The 24,646-nt window shown below is 36.2% G+C and overlaps 1 protein-coding gene across 1 annotated transcript; it reads left to right on the forward strand.

Annotated features, from left to right (window-relative positions):
• Positions 1-1,807: 1,807 nt before the first annotated feature.
• LOC150092237 (zinc finger protein AEBP2-like) lies at positions 1,808-24,427 on the forward strand (the record flags this gene model as incomplete). Its single annotated transcript, XM_090415190.1, has 4 exons — positions 1,808-2,456; positions 7,891-8,146; positions 18,182-18,306; positions 24,360-24,427. Coding segments are annotated over 4 exons (1,098 nt in total), but the record flags the coding sequence as incomplete, so codon positions are not given.
• Positions 24,428-24,646: the final 219 nt, after the last annotated feature.

A 24,646-nucleotide genomic window follows, 5' to 3' on the forward strand; every position in this document is an offset into this window, starting at 1 on the left:
CGCTCCAGTTCATCCACAGATGTTCAATAGGATTGAGATCAGGGCTCTGTGGAAACCAGTCAAGTATGGTGACATTCATTTCCACAAACCACGCAGTTGTAGCAGCCTTAAGAAAAGGCATTGTCTTGCTGAAATAGTCAATGGTCAATTGCGTACAAATGTCACAAAATAGGAAGTATTGTATTGTCCTGAATGTTAAGCTATCTCTCGGAGCTCAATGTACATGGCCCCACAAACAGAATCCAAGGCCAAACCACAGCAAAAGAGGGGGAAAAAAGGACCATACCATCACATCGCCATCTCCGAATTTAATAGTTGGGATTACGCACTCTTACCAGAATGCGTAATCCCAACATTCACCAGAGATCCACCACACACACACACACACAACCTGCTCCGATCGAGGATGAAGCATGATTCGTCGCTCCATAACACAACTTTCCAAGCTTCCATGTCCAACTGTACACGCTCTTTGAACCACTGAAGACGAAGCTGCATGTTGGTTTTAGTAATGTAGGCCTTTCATTTTCGGTTCTCCATGGAAACCCATGTTGTGAGTCTCGGTTCTGAATGTTTTTTTGTGCAGATTCGTGTTCTATTCGAAGCCCGGAAATTCGCATTTAACGTGCCTGCCGGCGAACTGCTCGGATTTTAAATATTATCATACATTCGGTAACTGCCGGGTCGTTCACTGCGAATAGCACTCGCAGTTGACTCCCTGCGCTTCCATCTCAGTATGGTATCATTGATTGAAATGGGATGGCCCAATATGTCAACAATTTGCAAAGGAGAGAGAGAGAGGCCTACAACATCGCATCTTATCACAACGCCGCTATCATATTTCGTCATCTTCCTTCTAGAAAGCAGCCATTTCACTGTTGACATCTTTCAAAGCAGTTTGTGGGTATAGATAGATAAAACAAAAAGCTTTAATAAATATAAGTTAACAAATAGAACATTAACCAATAACATGAAAAGAGGAAGAAACAGACCAGTACGCAAACTGTTGATTCAAATAAGTGAACGAAAGTATAAGAATCGAGCTAATAAGCTACCTTTTACAGGTATGTCGAAGAATTCTAAATCAATTATCATCCTGATGATAACTGATTTAGAAGAACTATTCAGGTTATAACCTCTAACTACTTGCACAGCTCAAAGCAATAAAAGAAATTACATGCGGGTGATGCCACTGAATATCAAACTACTTTCAAATCTGAATGAATAATATTCAGTGGTCGACAAATTATCCAAACCCTACTCGCCAAGCAAAAAATCTACTCCCCCAAGATCTATCCCATTTTTTTAAATGCTATATCCGCTTGAGTAAGTTCCAAAAAGTGATTAGTGGTGTTGTATCTGTGCTTTCTTAAATGTAAAAAGATTTAGTTTAGATAAATATTTCTTATTAAATAAAAATATTCTATTTTGTCCAGTGTTAACAACTACTTAACCAACCAACCATAGTTGAAGGTAAAATACAAGTGTGATATGGACAATGAAACTCTCTTTTCTAATTTTGCTGCCTACAAGGATATTTTCTTCTATACTAAAATAATAATAGTTATCCCTGGAGATTAAAAAAAAACGATATTCAATGGATCTTCATTCTTTTCCATAGTATTCCATAATTGAATCATTGCTAATTAATATTTCCTTTTGCATTACTATAATTGAAAATCTTTCACTTCATAAACTGTACCATGTTTCTTCGTGTTAGGGGTTATATTTAAACAGACTGAAAATAATTTGAAATTTTCTAATTAGTTCGATCGTTTTAATTTATATATTTATTTATTTATTACAGCATGACCATCATGGGCACAGAAGACTGTGGTAAAAACGACTGGAATCAAATAATCAGTAGTAATAGTAGATATGAAAATGAAGATTTACAAAGTTATTCGTTAAGTGATACATTCGTCCAAGCAAAAGAACTGCCAAAGTCAAAATTAACACTTTCGAAATTCTATAAAAGTTCAATGACAGAAATTTCTAGGAATGTCAGTATAAATTCTGATGACACGTCGTCATCACCAGCTAACTACACATTGTCGAAAAGATTATCCGAAACTATTTCTCACGAAGAATGTATAAATATGAACACAAAGCACAAAATCCTTCTACACAATAAGTATTTACATAAAACATCACAGTATAAAAAGGCAGAGTTAAATGAGAAGTCAAAACTTATAAAAATGCATGATGGGGATGCATTTATAACATATTCTTCAGCTTGTAACGATTCATCCAATACTTTTGGAAAAAGCTGGCAAAGTGAAATTAACAGCCCGATTTCTCAGATGACATGTAATATGCCAGAAGAAGAGAGTTCATGTAGATGGACTAACTGCCAATACCAAAGTGAAAATGAATTAATAGATCATATTTACAAAACCCATGTTGAAACACAGTTAGGAAAAGATCAATTTGTTTGTCTTTGGAAAGGATGTAAGGTAAGCCATATTTGATTCGCATATGGATAGATAAATTTATGTTAGCTCTTGTATATTGCGTATGATAAAAATCTTATCTTGATTTGGTGAATATATTATAATTATCAAGATTTTGAAAAGTAAAATAGTTATTCTTACCAAACTGTTACACCTGATGTAGATATTAATCTTAAAAGCACTGTTTTTCACTTGATTCTAGATTAAACCAGTCTGGCATTAAAGTTGCAATGATAAAACTTGCGTCTTAGTTTCTGTAGTAGTGCAAGTGCAACCCATACCTAAAATGTTTGCATTATTATCATTATTTTTGATGATAATAATGCAATAATATGAAACTTGCCCTCGCTCACTTGCAATTTATAATTTTTTTTTTAGTATCACTTTTTTAATATCAATTTTTTTAGTATATAGAAAAAAGTGAACCTAAACTAAATTCTAACTAATGCCACACTGAAGCTATGCCACGACAAAACTATATTAAGTACACATATTTGATTTACTGTTACTAACATCAATGAAATGGAGACGGAAATAACTTTAAAACCCTATATTTGACGGCCTGGTTGGCCGTATGGATAGCATACCAGCAGCGAGACCAACAAGATGTGGGTTTGAATTCAACCGTCGGCATTGTTATTTGTGAGTCTCTTTAGGTGGTAGACAAATGTCATCACATGATGTGAAACTACCATCATCCCACTTATTGGATGCTGAAATGGCTTTAAAAAGTTCATTTTGGCTTCTAGAACAGGATTTTCAAGATTTATATAACATTTAATTCAACTCATGGTAGTAATACTAATGTACTATAGATTTACAACCTTTTGAGGACAGGATGCACAGAAAAAAATAAAGATTTTCATGAGGAATGGGCAGACCTTTATTTTGCACGCAGTGACTAGTGTCTAGGGATCGAAATACAGAGGTCTCCAGAATATAGCCACTAGTTGAAAAATCCCCAATTAACCGAATAACGCAAAACTTAATGAAAATGCATATATAATAATTGATTAGTAAAATTGATTAGACTTGATTAGTAAAAATCGACTTCACATCTTTGTGATATATAATATTATGATACTGTATTATATGCAAGAACTAACAGCATTTCCATCAATCAATAAAAGTGATTACAATATGCTGACTGGAGAAATCTTCAAAGGTTGGGATAGCAGTAATGAATTGTGTGTATGTCTGCTTGTAAATGTTGAATGGGACATTAGCAAAAGTCACAGTGACTCTTAGGAATCATTAAGGCCTAAATTCGACTGACTGTAAGTTCAATGCCAGGTTAAGTATTATTGATTAGTCATTTCTCTTCGCAGTAGGTAGGTAGTACATAAATAGGCTCTACAGGTCGATTTTTAAGCCGTAAATCCAATTAATAAGGAAGATAGACCAGTTTGTTTTGTTACGTTACTTAAGATTTTCTGAAAAAATTAGCCTAATCAAACTAAATTAAAGGGTATGCCACTTCCTCGTCAGATATCTTTATAGACCTTATCCAACTAAATTCAACAAAATTTGAAATACACTTATGATGTTCATACTATGCTAGTATCTGGACTAATGATACATATTTATCTTGATTTTCCATTGTCTTTTACCAAACAAATTCACTATATGTAGTCTTCTTGGGAATGCAGCCATTTTTTCATTTGAAATATTATACATCATCTGCTAATTGTAATTTTTGCACTTGATTAAACTGGACATTTTAAGTTCTTCATAGGGTTGGGAAAACTAATTTATAGAGAAGGTGATGTGGAAAATAATTAGAAATAGTATCTAAGATATTCTTGACATGGATCATTTGTTTGGCATGTAAAGCCCATTCTCGTTTACGATTTTACAAACCTGCTTACAAAACAGTCAACTAAATAGTATAGCTTTTATGGTAATAGAGATTCTGGTGTATTCCGACCTATAGACTAAAAGTTAAGCTTTATTAATTTAAAAATTTATTATAATAGAAAGAGAATTTGAAGTTATGTGTTTTTTGAAGGTGGGGATGACATATTATTTAGTACAAAACATAACTTAGCCGAAACAGTAAGAGATTTGGGGGGAAAGAATGTTGACTGTGAAGAACAAATAAGTGATCACAGAAATAACACATGAATAAAACCAAGAACGAAGATAATTAATTTAAAAAATATGGATTATAAATATTAAGAATTAAAAATAACTTACAGGTTCTTTGTTCGTTACTTTTTTAAAATTTTAATTTCTAATTGTTTGCCGAGCAGTTAGCATATCCTCTTTCCAACCAAAAGGTTGCAGGTTCGAATCCCGCCGTGGATATAGAGATTTGCGATTATCTTTAAGGTGGAAGATGAATTTCATCACCGGGTGTAGGACCATCACACCACTTACTGGAATGGTCTGAAAAAGTTCCATATGTCGTCTCTAGAGCAGCGTTTCCGGAATATATACAAAATAAATAAAATGCAATAAAAATAGAAAAAATCCTTAGTCCACTCTTGATGTAGTGTAGGTTTAAAAAAAAACAAAAAAAACTACGCTACTTTCGTGGGTGGGAGTCAAAACTTCCTGACTCTCTAATATAATATAATAAATTTTGAAATTAATAAAACTTAATTTTTAGCTTAAAAATTAAGGTTGAAATACAGGGAAAGCTCAATTACCATAAAAACCTTGATATTTGCTATTTATCTTATATTAGGAGCTTCATGAATATTTCAGAATATCCTAAATATTGAACCTGCTTACTTTTTTATGAAGAGATCACGAGGGAAAGAGATCGTGGTAATGATTATGATATAAGTTATTTGGATTAACAAAACTATTGATAGCTGGTTAAAACGTGTACATGGATAAAGATGAACAGAAGATTGGGGTAAAAGACAGCGTAGAGAAAGTAGCGATTAGAGTGACCAAGTAATTAGGAGTAAGTTGATTCAGCGTCAGGTATTAAGAGCCTGTGTTTAATATTTTTATAAGTAATTTAAATGAAAATATTACGAACTATTCATGCATTAAATTTTAAAGACGTTTAATGTAGATGAATGTCACTGTGTTGAGGTTTAGTACAAAGGAAGTATTAAATACTACACAAAATGAATAATTCTTTAACCAGGATTTAGAAAGAATTAATGGATATAAGGATTTGGATATTTAAATTGTTACGGAATTTAAGTTCGGGAATCATATTGGTATGACAACTAATAAAGCTCACAAGTCTGTAGGTTTAATTAAAAGAAGAGACTTGTAGAAGAAAGGAAGTTAGCAAATCATTGTACACTAGACTGCTAAAAGTAGTGAACACTAACTGAAGCCTACCATGACAAAACATGCAAACAGAAAGTAGGCAAATAGTGTAAATGACATTCTAGGAAGATGCGCTTATAAAGGGAATGTGATTAAGAAGATTATTCGGTTTGATCTAAAATGGTACAAGAAGCAGAGCTTAATGACTTCAAACGTAACAAGGTTTAGTGGTAACCATTTTGTGAAATTTCAGCCAAGAGAAGCCACTTCCAAATTACGGTTAGCTTTACTCTTATTTGGTTTCTCTTCTCTACGTATGAGATTTTTTAAAAATTAAAATATCACTCTTTTTTAGATGAATTAGGTAAAACAATGGAAGAATAACCAGTCGAAATCGGTTTAATGAGATCCAAGATAAACAACCATGAAAGAAAAAGACGAAGCTTTTAAAATATAAAGTATAGCTTTTAAAAAAGATTTTTTTTCTCTAATTTCAAAGTGCTCTACTTCTTTCAGTAATTAGATCATTGTTTCCATAAAGTTTAAAATTTGGCATGATTCCTCATGTTGAGTACCTCTACAGAATACAAATGGTAGGTAATATTCAACTTAAAATCCAAAGTTATAGCAAGTCGAATTTTGGCTGTAATGATTATTGCAGTAACAGTAATAGCATGAGAAGCTTTATGACTCCATGTGACTGAGAATAATTGTAAGAAAATAAAAGAAGATAGAGAGATGATTGGAAAAAAAATGCGCCATTGCTGTTTAGGATCATGACAAAGAAACTAAAGCAAGGAGGCGTTTGATAATTGCCTGTGTTTTCTGGAAAACGGAGAAACTTTAGTTTCCGAGAGAAAAAACGCTATCAATTCATAAGATTAGCTAGCTCACATTCATCAAAAGATTTCGGAAATGTTACTGCAAGGAACTTAGGTCTTTTTAACCAAAAGAAAAGTACTATTCTTCTTCTTCCGGTTGTGCTATGAAGGTGTTACAGAAGCTGCAGCTGTTCAGCAGGAGAACGGAAAGCAGAAACTGCCTACCTTTGGCTTTTTTTCAAAAGGTATTTTAATTCGATGCTTTGTTTGCAGAGCCTCCGTAGCTCAGTTGCTTTGGCGCTCTCTCGTTGGAAATATCTGGGTTCGAATCTTGTCTATGACGAGAGAAAGTTTACCAGGACTTTTCAATCAAAGGTGAGTTATACGAGTTGCAAAAGGTTTCCCCTCCAGGAAACTCGGGTTTTTCATCCCGCAAACAGGCAAAACGGCCTCTTACACACATCCGCAGACATAGTACACTACTGAGAAAGGAAGGCAATGGGAAATACCTTGTTCTATAATAATTCCCTAGTAAAGTAGCATTGCTACTCCACCAACCACTGGGTTGAGGAGAAACTCACTTTATTTTCAACTATTGCGAACTTTAATGCAGGCAAAAAAAAAAAAAAAGGACGCTGGATATTTCGATTTCTTCCACTTCTTTTTGGTATCTAGAAAGCTTCCACACTTCTGTTAGAAAAATCAATGTTTATTGCACCAAAGCAACTAAGGCAATGAGGAGGAGTGTTTCATGCTGGTTTGTTTGTTTGTTTTGCCGTGGGAGAGAAACCAGAATGTCCAGAGGAAATACGCTGCCGTATTTCAGACCAGCTAACTCACCATTAAGAGTTCTCTTTCTAGCCAGGTCTAGTCTAGAGACAAAAGTGTCAACTCGTTTCCTCCAGAAAGACTCTTTCAACTGAGATCTAAAAGCGTCGTACGGGTGAGAATTTAAAGCATAAACTCTCATCCTTTACACAAACAGCATTTAAAATATAAAGACGTTACAATTCACTTTAACACAAAATGCTTCAAATTTGTTATGAGATTCAAAAAGCATTACATGAATGTAGTAATAAGGCAATCGAACCGGGCATATTTTATGCTTCAAAATGAGTGGTTGGCTAATATCCTCTAAACTGTCCCATCACACTCTACACCCTCTCCAAGCAACTTATTTTTGAAATTTAAAACTTAGCAGACGACAGACAGTCTTCATACATTCTGTCAAGCAGATGGCTGGTTAAAAAGATTGTTTGAATGCAATAGTAGTTGTGTATAGCAGAATAAATCATAAAAATTAAATGTGAAGAGCATTTTTCTTATCCCCCCCCGCCCACATTGTTCTTTTATGCGATAACTTGTGTTTTTATTATTTGCAGGTATTTAACAGCCCATCATGTTCTATGAGTTGGCTAGAAAGACATATTCTATTACATAGCGGGCACAGACCTTTCAGGTGTATAATTGAAGGTTGCTGTCAAAGGTTTGCGTCTAAAACTGGTTGTAATCGACATATTAACTCACATTTTACTAATGAGCCAGTTGGTACGAGTAAAATTTCTTATAGAAAGGAAGATGCATTCATGAAATTCTCTAAGCGAAAGAGTCCAAAGAATAAAGCTAAGTGTGCAGCAGGTAATTAAAATGCTTTTTGGTGCAAAGTGCTTTACAAATTAAAACAAGAATGTATTAAATTATTTAATTTTAATTTTTTATTTAGTTTATTTATTTATTTATTTTAGTTTCTAAATTGGGCACTACTAGTAATAATGAGATTTCGTCTTAAGACATCATCAGTACAGTTATTACAAAGAATACTAGGAATTACATTCAAAGGAACAGTTAGTACGCATGCTTATATTGGAATCCCTCTACGCGTACAGTAGCGATTTGAGGAATTAAAAAAAATCAGCTGTAATTTAAAAATAAATTAAAATATACCTGATAAATTTATTTTATACAATTGAGGATAATAATTTCCCAGACGTTTGGGACAATGAACAGTCATTACGGTTCAGATTGGGTCTGTGACGTAAGGGTTCAGTACTTTCTTTGTATAAACGCTCATGTTTATATAAAGATCTATGTAGCAGTTTATGTCACATTTTTTTTTCTTTATAGCGCCAGGGATTTTGGTATCCCACAGCATTTTTCATTACCTCACTATTAATTAAACGTTTAAAAATAACGTCGTAATATAAAATATAAAGAGAAAAATACAATGGAGAAATGTACGCGTTTACCTGGAGAAAGATAACTGATAAGAGAAACTTCAATGTCATGTTGAAACCTTATCTCATTTGCTTATTCATATAGTGCGCGAAGTAAAAGCTTCGTGCAAAATTTTATATACTGAATAACCAATCATGTATTCGAATAAAAATAATGCCAAACGTTTTGCTACGTTTTCAATCTTCCGTCGCATGCTACGAAAATTTCATGTGCGACGCGAAAGGGGGAGGTGATGGCGCGTATGGAGGAGTACAGGAAAGTAAGTGACTTCTGCTGTAATGTTTAATGCCAAGTAATACCCTTTTATCGTTTTTACTTTAGCAGCAAGTAAAATTGTGAAAGAAATAAAATCTATTTTTGTTTTATTTACATACCCTCCTCTGTGTATTTGTTACACAAGTATAATAAATCAGTTCTATTCAGAGACAGTCCTATTATTTGATTTGAGGTCTAGTAAAACTCCAGTCCTTAGTTCATTGGCTGTCAATTTTTTTCCTCCCAAATATATGCGGTACGATATATGGATCAACAATAAAATATGTAGACCAACGACCGCCGTTAGGTATCACATCGACTCAGTTCTATTTACAGAGAATGGTTCAAGTAGGGGTTATTTATTACACTTTTGTAAAAAAAAAAAATATAATAAAAAAAAGTAGCATAGGTATTAAATTAAAGCAATCACAAATTAGAATATATTTGTAGAAACCATAAAATGGTGTATTTCGTAATGGCACATTTTTGTTCAGCACTGTTTCATTAACATAATAATTGTACAGTAGACATAATTTTGCTATTTAAAGGTTGGTTTCCGACTGAAACCAACATTGCAATCACTCCAAATTTTAAGATATATATCCTAAATACCAAATTCCATTACAATCAAACAGAGAATATTTCGGTGCATTTCTCAAATGCAGCCATAACTTCACCGACTTCCTTAACAGTTTCAACCACAAAATCCAATCCATGTCAGAAGTAGAAAAAGCCAGACGTATTTCCTTCCTAGATGTTCTCATCTCAGTTAAAGTTCATAGCAATGTTATTTTTGAAGTTTATAGAAAGAAGTTCAATACTATAAGATATCTACATGCTAGTTCCCACCAACACCTAGCACACAAGAGAAAGAAAGGCATCAAAAATTTCGTAGCAAGAGCTATTACTACATTATCTATTATATTATTATAAGTATCCAAATATTGATTCGTTAGCAGTAAAATCTCATGAGAAGAATGCAACTGACTTTATTGAGATGTTGCGAGACAACTTCCTCAAGCACCACGCGACAGAAGGAACTCAAGGCCAAAGAGTGTTATATTTGATTATAGTGTCACAGGGTATTTCAGTTAAAGACGTAACTATTCTGCCTCCAGTTGGTGACAGTGATCAAGAGGTGCTCACTTGCCAAGTGACTAAGTTTATGAATGTTCCATTCAGAAAATGTTAAACTCCAAACTACAAAGCAGGAAATTATGACCAACTGAGGTATATACTGAGTTCAGCGGAATTGCTAGATGGGAAGGAGGATATCCACAGTGTATAGGAAGCATTTCAAAAATACTTAAATGATGCAATATCAGAATATGTCCAGAGAGTTCGAAGAATAAATAGAGTAGGAGTCAAATGGATGTGTAATCTTATTAAGTAAGAGATTCGTAAGAAACGGATGATGTAGAAGGAATACCGTCTGCATAAGGATGATGTCTGTTATGAAAATTATAAGCAGCAAGCCAGAAGAGTCACAACTACTGTACGGAAAGCTAAGTCTGAGTATGAAAAGAAACTGTCTCTGCAAGCCAAAGACAACTCAAGAATTCTATCGATATGCTGCAAGTAAAAGAACGAATGAATACGAAAGAATAACTTTTCTGAATGCAGATAGTATGTGGGCGACAGATGCAGAAGAGGTTGTTCAACTAATGAGTGGCCATTTTGCCAACAGCTATCACCCTGGTGTATGCAACATTGAGTTCACTGCTATCTCTTCTGAAGAAACTCAGATGTATGAAGAGGTATTAGAGCTATTGCACAAACTGATGGGATATCAGCCGGGCGCTAAAAGAGTAAGTAAGGTAAATAAAGCACCGCGCTTACTGCGGTGTCCAGAGTGCTCCTGTCGGCCATTGAAAATTCGAGGGAGAGAGAGTGTGATTTTCATGCCGGACCGTACCCATATCCGCAACAGATCTCCAAGGTAAACAGCCTCTAGTTGATAGAATAATGTAGGTAAGGGAAGTCGGCAAGACAGATCCGTAACCTCGGGACAAGGACTGAGGACCGAGCACTGGGCCGTTCCGGCTGGGGTCTGAAGCGGGTATGGCACTGCATGTGCTTGGTCGAGCGATCAGTGGTGCGAAACTACCATCCGTGGGATTATGACTGAACGCCTATAAATCAGAATCCCGTTTAGCCACTGCAACGATACTGTTCGTGCCCATTTTGAAAGGCAGCGCTAGCCGGAGTTGCTTTCGTACTGTTACGGTACGATCGCTCTGGCGATGAGGTCACTAGAACGGAAGCATCAAGGCAGCCGTTGAGACTATGCTCAACGGCTGCCTTGATGTGTGACGTGTGGGCACCAAATCGTCCGCAGACGACCCAGGTACTGGTCTGAGTGTCGTGCTTAGAAGAACAACCACCATACTGTGATCTATTGAGACTCATCCTTAGAACAGGGAAGATTCCACAGGAATGGAAAGAATGTATGGTAATCCCATTGCACAAGGGTGCTGCAAAGACTGGTGTATTCAACTGTCGACCAATCAATATCCCAGTAATGATGGTGAAGGTTTTCCCCATCATTACTGGAAAAATTGGTAAGGGCTGGCATTCAGAAATAGGTTGACAGTGAATCTCTACTTTGCAATTAACAGCAGGGGTTTACTAAGGGAAGGTCATGTTTATAGAATGGTAACATTCTATAATAATTTTACCATTGAACTAGACAACGAAAATGGATACACCATGATACTTTTAGATTTTGGTAATGCTTTTGACAGAATACAGCATGGTAGACTGTTGCTTACATTGGAGAATATGGGTTTGGGTTATACAATATTAGAATGGTTAAGACGATGATTGACTGACAGATATCAAAAAGTGGTATATGGGGGATGTGAGTCTGCAAGATTTCTGTTCTACCTCCACACTTCCCTGATTATGATGACCAACCTACGATATTGAGGTCCATTCCTACCCTTCAAATATACCAGCCTGTCTCCATCCAGGAGATTAAAGCAGCTCATCCATCCAATTTCTCTGCTTCCGGACCTGGTGGCTTTCATGCGTCTAGGCTTCGGAAGGTGCCGTTGAAGATTCTTCAAGACTTAGTGGACATTCTCCTTTCCAGTAAAGTAATACCACCATACTTATGTGCTTCAAGAACTGTCTTCATTCCGAAGAAAGAAACTTCAAGCTGTGCATCAGACTTTAGACCTATTACCATCTCCCCTGTGTTACTTACTCTATCATAAAATATTAATTAAACGACTTCAGCAACATATACAGCACGATTATAGACAGAGAGCTTTTGTCCCTTCGGACGGCTGTGCCGAGAATATATATCTTCTTTCTTCTCTTCTCTCTGATTCCCGACGCCACCTTAAGTCTCTATATATGGCGTCGCTGGACCTCCAAAGGCCTTTGATAGCGTCTCCCTTCCTGCTCTCCTTCGAGCGCTGTCTATTCCTGGATGTCCAGAACCTTTTCTTTCCTATGTTATGGAGCTATACTTGGATAGCTCCATCACTATCACTACAGGGTCCCGTGCAACTTCTATTTCCGCAGTGCGGGGTGTTCGTCAGGGCGATCTCCCCTTTTCTTTAACTGCGTCATAGATGAGTTTCTTCATTCTCTTTCTAGCCATATAGGCTACTCTCTAGGCGCTTCTTCCTTTGCAGACGATCTTATTCTCGTAGCCTCTACTAAGATAGGCTTGCAGGAACTCCTTGACCGGGCCGTTGACTTCTCTATTCGAGGCCTTTCTATTAATGTAGAGAAGTCCTGCTCTTTAGCTCTTGTCCCCTCTGGTCGTGACAAGAAGCTTAAGGTCGAGACTATAGAGTTTTCCCTGCACGGAAGGCCGTTGCATGCTTTGACCATTCTGGAAGAGTGGAGATACCTCGGTATCATGTTCACCCCAAAGGGAAGGTCTTCTGTCCCTTCTATCCTAGAAGCTGGGATCGCTTCTTTGAGGGAAGTTCCTCTCAAGCCCCAGCAAAGACTGTTTCTCCTTTCCTACTATCTCTTACCTCGCTTTTACCACAAGTTTTTATTTTATTTTATTGTAAACATAACAATCTTATGTACAGGATTAACCGGTTTTTAATTTTCTGCAGTCAGGCAGAGAGGTTACATGCTCATACTCTTGTTGGGGGTATGTTACATAGAAATATCAGTTATAAGGTTAATTACATTTTTTTTTTTAGATTAAAGCTATTAATAGTTATTGTGACATGATACTGTATAATAACATAAAATCTGACATGCATGTGGAAGAACATAAGAGCTACTATAGCACAATATTATCTATTTACATGAGAGTGCCAGCTGATTAATTTTCACACTGTTAAGCACAACAATCCTACTTCCCCCTTTCTGTCAGGGGATGATGTCACTTCTGTGCTGGAAATTGGACTATGATGCAGTCGCCCTGCTCAGCCAGGAATTGATTCCGTAGATTCCAATCTTGGTGGAAAAGATCTAAGGTGTTGTTTTGCCTGTGGTGGTGATGCTCGTGTAGGATCCGACTTCTCACCTTTTGTTTGAAGGCTGCAAGGAGTTGGGCAAGCCTCTCTCTGTGAAGTTGCTGTGCTTGGTAGGACATAATCTCGGTACTGTCCCGAATGGACAGGGCTATCCGTTCAGCCGTGAGATCATGGCTCTGACTGCCGCGTAACACTCCTACTGCATATTTCCATGCGAGGGTGAAGGATGGTGGGCTTGGGGGTTCCATCACTTAAATGACTGATCCCACGCCTGCGGCTGTCAAGAATCGCGCAGTTAGAACTATCTTCTTCCCCCATCTGTCTCCTATGGTGGTGATCTTTCTATAGCCCATTAATATAAGAAGATTTTCTATAGCCCATTAATACAAGAAGACTTTAGGCGGGCTAAAGGCTGGTCCCATTATCAAGGTACTTTAATCGAGTCAACACCCGCAGAACACAAGAGATGGACATCTCTGTTGCACTGTTCTGTAGATGGTGCTCCTTTAAAAGAGTCATATCTGGTGCCTCCCCAGCATGATTGGGTAAGGGATGACACCAGACTCCTCCCTGGGTTCGAGTATATTGACCTTATCAGGACGAGGATTAATGCTCTGCCTACTCGAGCCAGCACAGCTAGATTGGGTAGTGACGACTCCAACTGTAGAGCTGGCTGCCACTACAGTGAGACATTGTCTCATATAGCACAGTGTTGCTTCCGCACCCATGAGATCCGCGTGAGGAGGCATGATGCCGTGGTCCCCAATCTGAACAACCGCTTTAAGAAAAAAGGTTGGGAGACTGTGGTGGAACCACATTATGGGACCTCCGCGGGTTTGCGTAAGCCAGACTTAGTGATTAAAAGAGATGGTGACGTTTGGGTAGTTGATGCCCAGGTGGTGGGAACAGGGCGCCCACTAGCCTATAGCCATAATAATAAAGTAAATTATTATAAAAAATAACTGAGATCTAGTTAGTAAGAGATGGTGCCGCTGGTAAACTCCGAGGTTTACCAGCGCCACCATCTCTTTACGTGGCGTATGGAGGCTGCAGATAGTTATAATGACTTAAAACAGCTTGGGCTTACGCAGAAGGATATAAAAGTTCTTTCCTTGAGGGCCCTACAGGGCATACTGGTGGCATGCCGTTGCATCAGAGAATGACTACAATGATAACTAGAACAGGCATAGGGTAAAACACTTGTAAAGGATTAGGCCTATATCAAGTTCGGACGAAATGTCTGGACGTGATGTAAGGGTAGTACTGCCCATTTCAGTACAAAGATTAATAAAAAAAAAATAACAATAAAAAAAAAACTAGTGGTGTACCACAACGATCAGTTCTTGGTCCACTGTTATTCAATCTGTACATCAATGATATTGGGGAAGAATTTGACAGGCGACATACAGCTATTTGCTAATGATGCAAAGTTAGGTAGGATATTCAGGAATGCTGCTGATATGCAGTACTTGCAGAATAATTTGAGTAGACTGGAATTGTGCATGGGAAAATGGATGTCAGTTCAATATCAAGCATGCGAAGAATAAAGGGGAGATAAATCTGGACTAGCTTTCCCCACCACCAACGAAAGCCATCAAGTTAATCGGTAATTCACTAAAATGCCATCGATAGGATTCAATAATGATGTAATTAAATTTGAGGAAGTATGCGAGATGATAAGATGTACGTCCTAATATAATAAAAACCAAAGAGTAATATTAAATTTATTCTGGGCAGCATACATAAAGGATCTACAGATTAATGAATTAGGCCATGAGACAAACTATGCCATATCAATGAATTACGTGTCTAATATCTCGTTCCTACGTTCAACATTCTCTCACGTTGAGTGAATTAAAAAATCACAGTTGCAATGCTTTACAAAATCTCTTTGTAAAATACTGCTTTTTATTTGTGTTCTATCCAAGTCTGCAGAAGTACGCAGTCATATTGTACGAAAGTAGTAATTAATATATTCAAGTGCTTTGTACTTTTTACCTGGTTTTCACCAGTAATTATCAAAACATAGATACAACAAACCACGGAAATTCCATTTAGACTGTATATGATTCACTTTCAGAGACAGATAATAATAATAAAAAAAAAGTTCAGTGTCATCAGAATTATGAAAACATGAGAGCGTTAAAGGCGCAAATGAAGGCAACAAAATGAATTATGGAAGTATCGTGCATGACGTAATGTGCAAAATTTAGGCCGGCTCAAGTCGTAAAGGATGCCAGTTGAGTTCGGTGATAATTAACAGATCAGGCGTTTGGATGTTAGCACATCGCTGATGTTGGTATAAAGCCATCGGATATTTGTCAAGTCTATGCGGAATTTTTCTCATTTTTTTTTTGATATTTTTTGAAAGTTCCTGTTGATTTTGTGGGATGTTTTTATTTTTTAATCGCAGTGACATAATTTTTTATACTATCTATCAAGGTACAAGAATATCGGGAATTCTGGTCATTCCCACACCGAGAATGCCCAGATTTCAATCCAAGTATGGCCTCGACAGTACCTCCTGTAAGCTGCTATACTCCGACTTTCTCTGGAACAAACCTGGCACAGTAGCAGAAATTATTCGCCAGCTGATCAAGAAGCCTACTGAAGTGTCACCAACAGGTTCTGTACCAGGTACCATCTTGCGATCGGCCTACAACGTGCGCTTTACTACTCTTCACTCGAATAGTAGTAAAGCGTGCATGACGTGCATAGAGGAGGAGGAGCTGGCTCTCTAGTTGTGGAGAGCGTGCCTAGCAAGCCATTACCCACACTGTATGTAAGAACAAAGGGAGGAGACAGATTTAATAGTATCGTTGAATCCGAAATTGAAATACTCGACACGTTTAAGACAAATCCTAAATAACAAATTTCATAACAATCCAGCCAGTGCAGAATTATTACTATCACTTCAAATTTAGTTTTCATCAGAAAATAATGGAAACCAAAAGTGAACTATGTGTAGTTCACTTTTGGTAAAACGGCATGTAATTTATTCAACACCATCCACTCAAAGCGGAACTGTTTTATATATATAGGGGCTTTCAGCCGATGATGAATGATGTAGTGTGTAACTGGTTAACCGGTCTCGTATACCATCACGTCTCATATGTGGTGTGAGCTATGTTATTTATCATTATTCCGCCCCCCCCATCCCCAGAAATTCGGTTTTACATTTCACCAAACAGTCAAAGTGCACACAGTTGACAGACATTGCAGATGTATATAGGATTTACCTCTCTATTATTGCATTAATTAGGATTATGTGAAGTTGTTACTTGACCGTGACATGGCTTAACACTTAAGGGAAAGATAACTTATATTTATGGCTCGACAGTTTTTATAAGGATTCCAGATACTGAATTTCATAAAAATCGGTCCAGCTTGAGGTATACGTACACGGACGGACGGCCAGGCAAAAAAGCAAAAGATTCTCGTTTTGAGAAACATACCAAAACAGGACTATTTCCCGTTAATATTATGTGTCCTTTTATCGTACTACATTCATCTGACCATCTTTTTTTTTCTTTTTTTTTGTAATTTTAAGTCATACCTCTCGGTAAAGTAAAGTAAAAACTAATGTAATTTTGTAACATTATACCCTACAAATGAACACGCGACAGCCGCTTAGCATTCGATTTCATCCAGAGGAACCATTTCTTCCCCCCCCCCCCCCACTCCATGCTGCCCATGAGGCTGGCTTAATGCAGCTTCAAAGCACACTAGCAACAAAAATTCATATTTATTAATATTATTATTTTGATTGGATACTTAGTATTAGTAACTAAAATTTTGCGTGAAATGCTACTTGACTCTGTAACTGAGGAAAACTGGAGATCATGTTTCTACATGACAAAAATGAAAGTTCCCTCGTGAGAATCCGAGAGAAATATGTATGGGAACACGTCCTAGCATGCTGTAACTTGGTACCCCAAGATACTTTAATGTTTAATTACAATACAGTCCAAATAATCACGTGGAACCGAACATAATAATAATGCACTTGCATGTTGCAACAACAGCAACATACACAAACACACGAGCATTCGTATTACATTATGATGTTTGGTGCAGGTATGTACGTATCTTAACACGAACAATCGATTGAAGAGATAAATAATGAATGAACAAAATATTTTCTATGATAAAATAACTCCAAATGATACACTGACTTAAAGATGAAAGCAAATCTTAGGCATCAATAATATCGAAAATATTTTATTAGTGTGTCCAGTTAAGTAGAATTTTTACTGTTGGAGATAACCTCAGAAAATGAATTCTTTGTTGAGAGAAAGAACAATTAAATATATTTCACTACAGCAGTACTTCATTTAATCAAATACTTAATTAAATAAAATAATTGAGTAAAATTTTGATAATAAGGCCAACTGAAAGCAGTTCTCTGCATAGGAGAAAACACTTTTTCTACACATTTTATCTCCAATAGTAAAATTCTACATAGACTGGAATTTTTATTTACAAGAGACTTAAGAGCATTACCTGCTGACTTGTTAATCGAAATAATCAGCATAATTTGTGCCAAACAAAAAAAAAAATCACTGACAGATTTAAGATTACTAACTTTGCTAACTCTGACAATCCTACGATACAAGTATTTTACTTAAAATAGGTTTTATTACCCTCCAAACCATTTGTCGCAGTAACCTTAATGCGTAATCTTAATTGTATTTTAAAAACTAAACCCATATCATTTTTTTTTTCTGTACAGTGAAATCGTCTGACTTTTTTGACGGAAGAATCATGGAGAGTATTAAATACAGCTTAGTAGCCATGACCTCACTAACCCATATGGATATAGGTTGCGTTCCTGGATCAATTACCTTTTGCAGTCGAGTAAGTAATAAAATACCAGTAATTAACATAAGTCCCCCTCTGTTCTCTCTCCCTTCTCCTCCTGCATGCAATATGTTGATTTGGGCATAGTTCCGATTCTCGACCAAAAAGCATTCCTAACGAGCGGCATCACTGGCGCTCTACCTGTTATTCAAGATTCCTTTACTCTCCTATCAAATTTACAAGTTTTAAAGTGTGACGTCTATCAAGAAAAAAAGACGTCACATTTTAAAATATCTTATGCTCCATAATTTTGTATCCAAGACGATCGCCTAATCACATACAATTTTGGTTGGATAGCGTTATTATTGGGGAGGTTTTTTTATGTGATTGTAGTACAATGAATAGGTGATATATCGATTACGCATACATGATGAAGTATTATTTTTTTTTCTGCTTATTTCTAATTTTATTTAAAATTAAGGATTTTTTTTTTTTTTTAAATTTTGTTACCAAAATCGTATAGGAATATTTTTTATGGCAAGCTGTACAAAATTGGGATCAATTCGATAAAGAGCTTATTGTGGCATCCACAATAAGCTCTTTATCGAACTACGAAAGATCCTTTGTTTTACCCTTTGTGATCAATACTATTGGCGATTACTGATCAACAGTTGCATAGAACAAGTGGTGACGCACGTGACCAAGTATTTTGCATATAAGCTGCGTAAGTGATGTTTATGCATATTTGTATAAAGGTTTGGCCGGCTTATGTATATATGTGTTTAGTGTACATTGTACTACGATACACATAGCTAACCTATCCAACCCGGAGCATTAATAGCATAACAATGCTGTTTAACCAGAATTATCTGATCAGGCGATTGTCTGGGATACCAGACTATGCACTGTGAGGCTCACATTGTGATATCTTTTAAATGTGACATTGTTGGTTTTCCAGTTTTGCACAAATTTAAAACTTTTAGGTAATCTTTTGGGAAAAACCACCATAAATGTAAGAACAGTATTCAAAGAATTTGTAGTTTGTATAGGGTGACTGGCCGGTTAGCGTAGTGGCTATGTGCTTCGCAACCATACGCCTGGGGAAGAAATGTCCTAGGTTCGATTCCCGTCGACGACGTGAGGAGCTTAAGGATTTTTCTCAGCCATAGCCCAGTTAGCCGGTCTTGGGCAGCATGGTTTTTTCCATCAGTTTATCTGGGGGTTTTCATCCCACAAGCAGGCAAACCGACCCCGTGAACACACAGACTACAGTCATAGGATATAGTACGGCAAGGAAGGCAACGGGAAACCGCCTTGCTCATAATCATATCCCTAGATGGAGGCATGACATATATAGCTACCCCCAAACAGCCGTACGGCTAAATACTATCCATCCATAGGGTGACTATTTGTTCAGCGGTCAGAGAGAAACGGAAAAACTATGTTCACTCTGATCTTGCTCAAGAGGTAGTACTTGTAATTTGTTTATGCCAAGAAATACTGGAGGTTAAAAACTATCCTAAGAGAGAAATCTTCTCTACATATCTGGATATCCCCCCCAAAAAATGACCTTAATTCTTGTTTTGTAAGAGATACGACAGGAATGAGTTTTGCTAGTATTGAAGTCAACAAATTTATCAGAAATCCCAATGGAAGAGTCTGGAACTCAGCATAGAAGGTTTTTAATACAGAAATAGAATTGTCGATGTTTAGTTCATTTGTGTAAAGCAAGGTTTGTCAAATAACAAAAAGGAGTATTAATGTACTGTTATCAGCAAAACTGTGAATAAGATCTAGAGCCATCTGGAAGAGTGATATACAGAACAAAGATTGTAGATGAAGAACAGAACCTTGTGGTACCGTTCTTTTATCTACTATTTCCCTTTAGGATGTAACGAATTTGTATGAAAATAGGGATATAGATCTTAATGGAGAGCCTATAGAACAAGTAAAACATTTTAGATGTTTAGGTACAATGTTTAATGAAAATAGCACATTGCATATGGAAATCAATAACAGAATAAGCATAAAGTGGCATGGGTGGGCTGTCAGTTGAATAATTGTGCATAGAATTAAGGGAGAAATTAGTCAAAATAGCAGTATACAAGAGTGAACGGTTTAAACTCATACTATGGTTGAATTAGAAATAAACAGTTCATTTAAGGTTAGAGACCACAAATATAATAGTTTTGAGAAAAATTAAAGGAGCCAATTATGGAATCATATTAAAAATAAACCTGATATTAGTATTGAAAAATGTGTGAGGTAGGTAACCTAAGATGTTGCCCCAAACAGAATGGGAGGGGGAAAAGATTAGCAAAACAGGTGGTATTTGTTGCAAGAATGGTAGGAAAATTGATGTAATTATTAATAGCTGAGAAGAGAAAAACTATTTGACAATATAGGAGATCTGAGATATAACAAATTAAAACGAAAGAAATTAGTTGACAGGAACCTAGCAATAACGTAAACTTTATTATGTAGTGCTGTCACAGTATCATGTATGGTCCTTGAGGATACATATCAGGAAAGGATGATACTCGTTATAAATGTGCAAAAAAAGCTGTTAAAGATCGCGCATTGCACAGAACGTTAAAATCTCACAGTGGATTCCAAATTTCAATGATCAGTTTGCGTGAGACCCTCAATGCCTATATAAGTTAAATTAATTACACACCATATTGAATAGATGCATAACATGACCAAGTTATGCATCTATTCAATATGGTCCTAATATTTAATTAGTTCATGATTATACCAAAGCGGCGTACCTGCTAGCATGCTTACTGCTCTATATTGGTGCAATTTTGCAATGCAACAGTATTTGCAGGATGTTGCTAGCGAAAAATAGCAATGCAGTTTCTTAGTAGCAGCAGAAAATGTTAAACCGTAGTGAGTTTAGCCTTGCTACAAATCGCAATAATTACCAGTTAGTATAAACTGAAACGCCACGTTAAATAAGGGCAAGTATATCGTTGTTTACTGTCAGTAAATAAAACGTATTCAGATGATAAAATTGAAATAATTTTCGATGGATTACGCTTAGTAGAATTATAATGGCAATAAGCAGTGCATATGGTCAATAAAAATAAGTATACTTTCTGGTAATTACCAACATTTATTGAAAAGGTTCAAAAATTCCCATTGTTCATTTTACAGATATGCCCAAACAGATTCGAACACATTCATGTACATTTTCACAGAGTTGCGAAACGAATTCCTGGACACGTTTTTTTTTTTTTTTTAAATATCGCATGGAACCCGCTGGACTTGTCCGTAACAGGGTATAAAGAAACGATTGAATCCAATTAAAAAAGTACGTTTCCTAATCGCATTTTTGTATAGTAACACCACTATCAAAAGCATTGAACCATTTATACTGTATTCTGACATAAATTTACTTTTACTGATTTTGTCAATAATTTGGTTTGACTGGAATTACGTCTGAAGCAACTGAAGTTATGGGGATAATGTATTATGTCTGTTAATTGCATATTCTTAGGCCGGTTGACGATGAAAATCTCGAGTTTCTGGCAGAAAAAAACCTTGCCACTTTGTTACGTTTAGTATTGATGCTAAATACTTAATTTCATTCAATTTCATCATGCTAGTAGGATGTATTCATATATATATATATATATATATATATATATACACACATATATATATACATATATATACCTCCTACCTATCGTAAATTAGTACTATGAGCAGATCAAGGGCTACATAAATCGAAAGCTATGCTGTCTCGAGCACAGTTCCGAAAAAAAAGTTCCACGTTTGGTCTAGAGACAACATGGAATTTTAGTACCTATATAGTCTTCTTTTTTCAGGCTTCTCCACTTGTCGGTAACTGCCCGTCCTCATTTTCTCCTTCTAGGAGTTGACCAGTTCATAATTCTCAAAGGCCGCGTTCTTTTGTCATTCTCTGGACGTGTCCATGCCACTTCAAAGCACGTACCTCTGTCCTCTCCGTAACATGCTGTTCAACTTTCATCTAAGTTCGAATATATGAATTTCTCAGACGATCCATACTGGTGGTTCTCATAATTCGTCTAAAGCAATCCATCTCTACAACTTCTACTTGTCTCCCCTGGCTGTTAGTGAGTGTCCAATACTCACATCCATAGGCCATTATATTCTTTATAATCACATGATAAAGCATCTTCTTACTTAATCCTCGAGTCCTTATGACGTCCCGCTCGTGCCTGCCCTGTTCGAAACACTATATTGGGAGCCAAGATATCTGAAGGCTTCCAGTGAATTTATAGTTCCCATCTCTAACTCAAGATTTGTTGCACTATCACTGTCCCATGGAAGACTCAGATTCCTGGTACATCCTCTACACTATTTCTACTGTTCCTTCATCTATTTCTGTTCTCTTCAATACTTGCCATAGTGTCTTCCTTGGGACAGTATCATAGGCCTTAAGTAAATTGTAAAATGAATCTCTTTATTCTTAGCAACCATTTTGTTGGGATGTTTGTCGTAAAGAAAATATAATATCCATGCAATATCTTCCATCTTTGAAATCATTGGCATATAGTATCCGCTTAATAGTTAATACCAGATTTCTCTTCTCGGGCTAAAACTTACCCCTGGACTTTTCTGGCCAGTAGGTAAATACTAGTCCGACATTCTGGGCTTCAAAAAACTTTGCATCCTTTTTTTGCTCAATATGTTACTTTCATCTCTTCAGCTAATAACGTTGTACGAATCCAAAATCAACCATCCTTGAAATACTATTCTCAGATTTCTGGTTGGGTACCAAAAGCCTCCCTAAAAATTCTTGATGCAGTCTACAAGAAGTCAGTTCGGTTAATTAATCACTCATCTCCCAAAGATTCTCTTCAGCCATTCTCTCATAGATGGTCAAGTTTCCACACAGTCTCTTCTACAGATACGAGTATTTCTATCTCCAGGCTCTGCTCGGCAGAAATGCATCCAATCATGCCTCCATTTCTGTTAAACGTATACAATCGCTATAGCGATTGTATACGTTTAACGTTTAACAATAGCTCTACAACATCCTTTTACAGCTGGGCATTAAAGCTGGGCATACTGACTCATTTTCTTTCATTCCATCTTCCTCGGTTTTGTGGAATAGCTTTCTCCACGAAGCATTCCCCAAAGAACTGAAACCTCCGATTCTTCAAAAAGAATATCAACAGATTACATTTCTCTGTAACCGCTGTTCACACAAGGATCAAGAGAAAAAGCTACAAGCTCAGCGGCCTCTCGTATGTAAAGCTGTAACAAACCATATTTTTTGGCTCTAAGATAAAGTATCAGATTATAAGGAATGTACATGAATGGTATTTTTTACTATAATCGTTCAATGATCACGAATAAATACCGCATGAAGATTCATGACTAAATTCCGGTTGACATATAATTTCATTAGTATACAAATTTTAGTACAATCATTTTCAAAGATCATTTAATTACGAGAGGAGGTCTGGAAAGTTCTAAGAAACACATAAGAAAATGATATTGAAACACAACTGACATAACTACAAGAACAAACATACAAGAATATAGGAACATAAATTCCCTTCATAACTCTGCTACTAGTATGTTCTTTCTTGTGGTTATATCAGTTGCTTTAATATTATTTTGTTCTAGGTGTTTATCAGAACTTTCCAACCCCCCCCCCCCCGCATCTCTCGTCAACATTTGTAGTTTGTAATTTTATATATATCCAGTTATTCAAATGACTTCATGTGGAAATATTCCTATCAATGTTTCAAATCATATGATGAAATCTTCATCATATGATCTGAAACATTGATAGGAATATTTTAATAAATAAAATATTTAAATAAATAAAATATTTCTTTAAAAGAAACAAAAATTTGATTATAAAATATTACTTCATCTTATCCACTTTTAATCGAATATTTCAAGACCCGTATTAATAAGCAGTGAAAGGAAATTTTACAATTTTCAGAACTTAAAAAAGTATTACAGAATCTGAACATTCCAAGGTCACTCTCTCGTTACGGAATCATTTCCTAAGCTTCTACCGCGAGTAGATCCTTATGATTTAATTATATTACGAATGCAAGAAACTGAAATACTGTTATAAACTAAAAGTTAATATTTTATAGGTGATAGCCAAAAGGATGAAGAGTTATGGAAGAGTCGAAGTTTTAATTCACTGGTTACCGGAAAATGTGTAAGTATAACTCCTGTGAGGACTTTTCAAATTTAATATAAATCACACACACACACACACACACTAGTGATGGAAAATAATTTTATCTATTATAAATCTTCACTAGAGTTTCCGAATTCATTGTGGGTGATTCATCCCATTGTACGTCTTATTATAATACGATATACTTTCTCCTATTTCCAGTAACGCACTCTTCACGAGAAAGAAAAAAAAAAAAAA

This window comes from Typopeltis vanoorti, unplaced genomic scaffold, assembly GCF_054136105.1.
Source record: "Typopeltis vanoorti isolate ZY-2024b unplaced genomic scaffold, IOZ_Tvanoo_1.0 HiC_scaffold_1102, whole genome shotgun sequence".
NCBI lineage: Eukaryota > Metazoa > Arthropoda > Arachnida > Uropygi > Thelyphonidae > Typopeltis > Typopeltis vanoorti.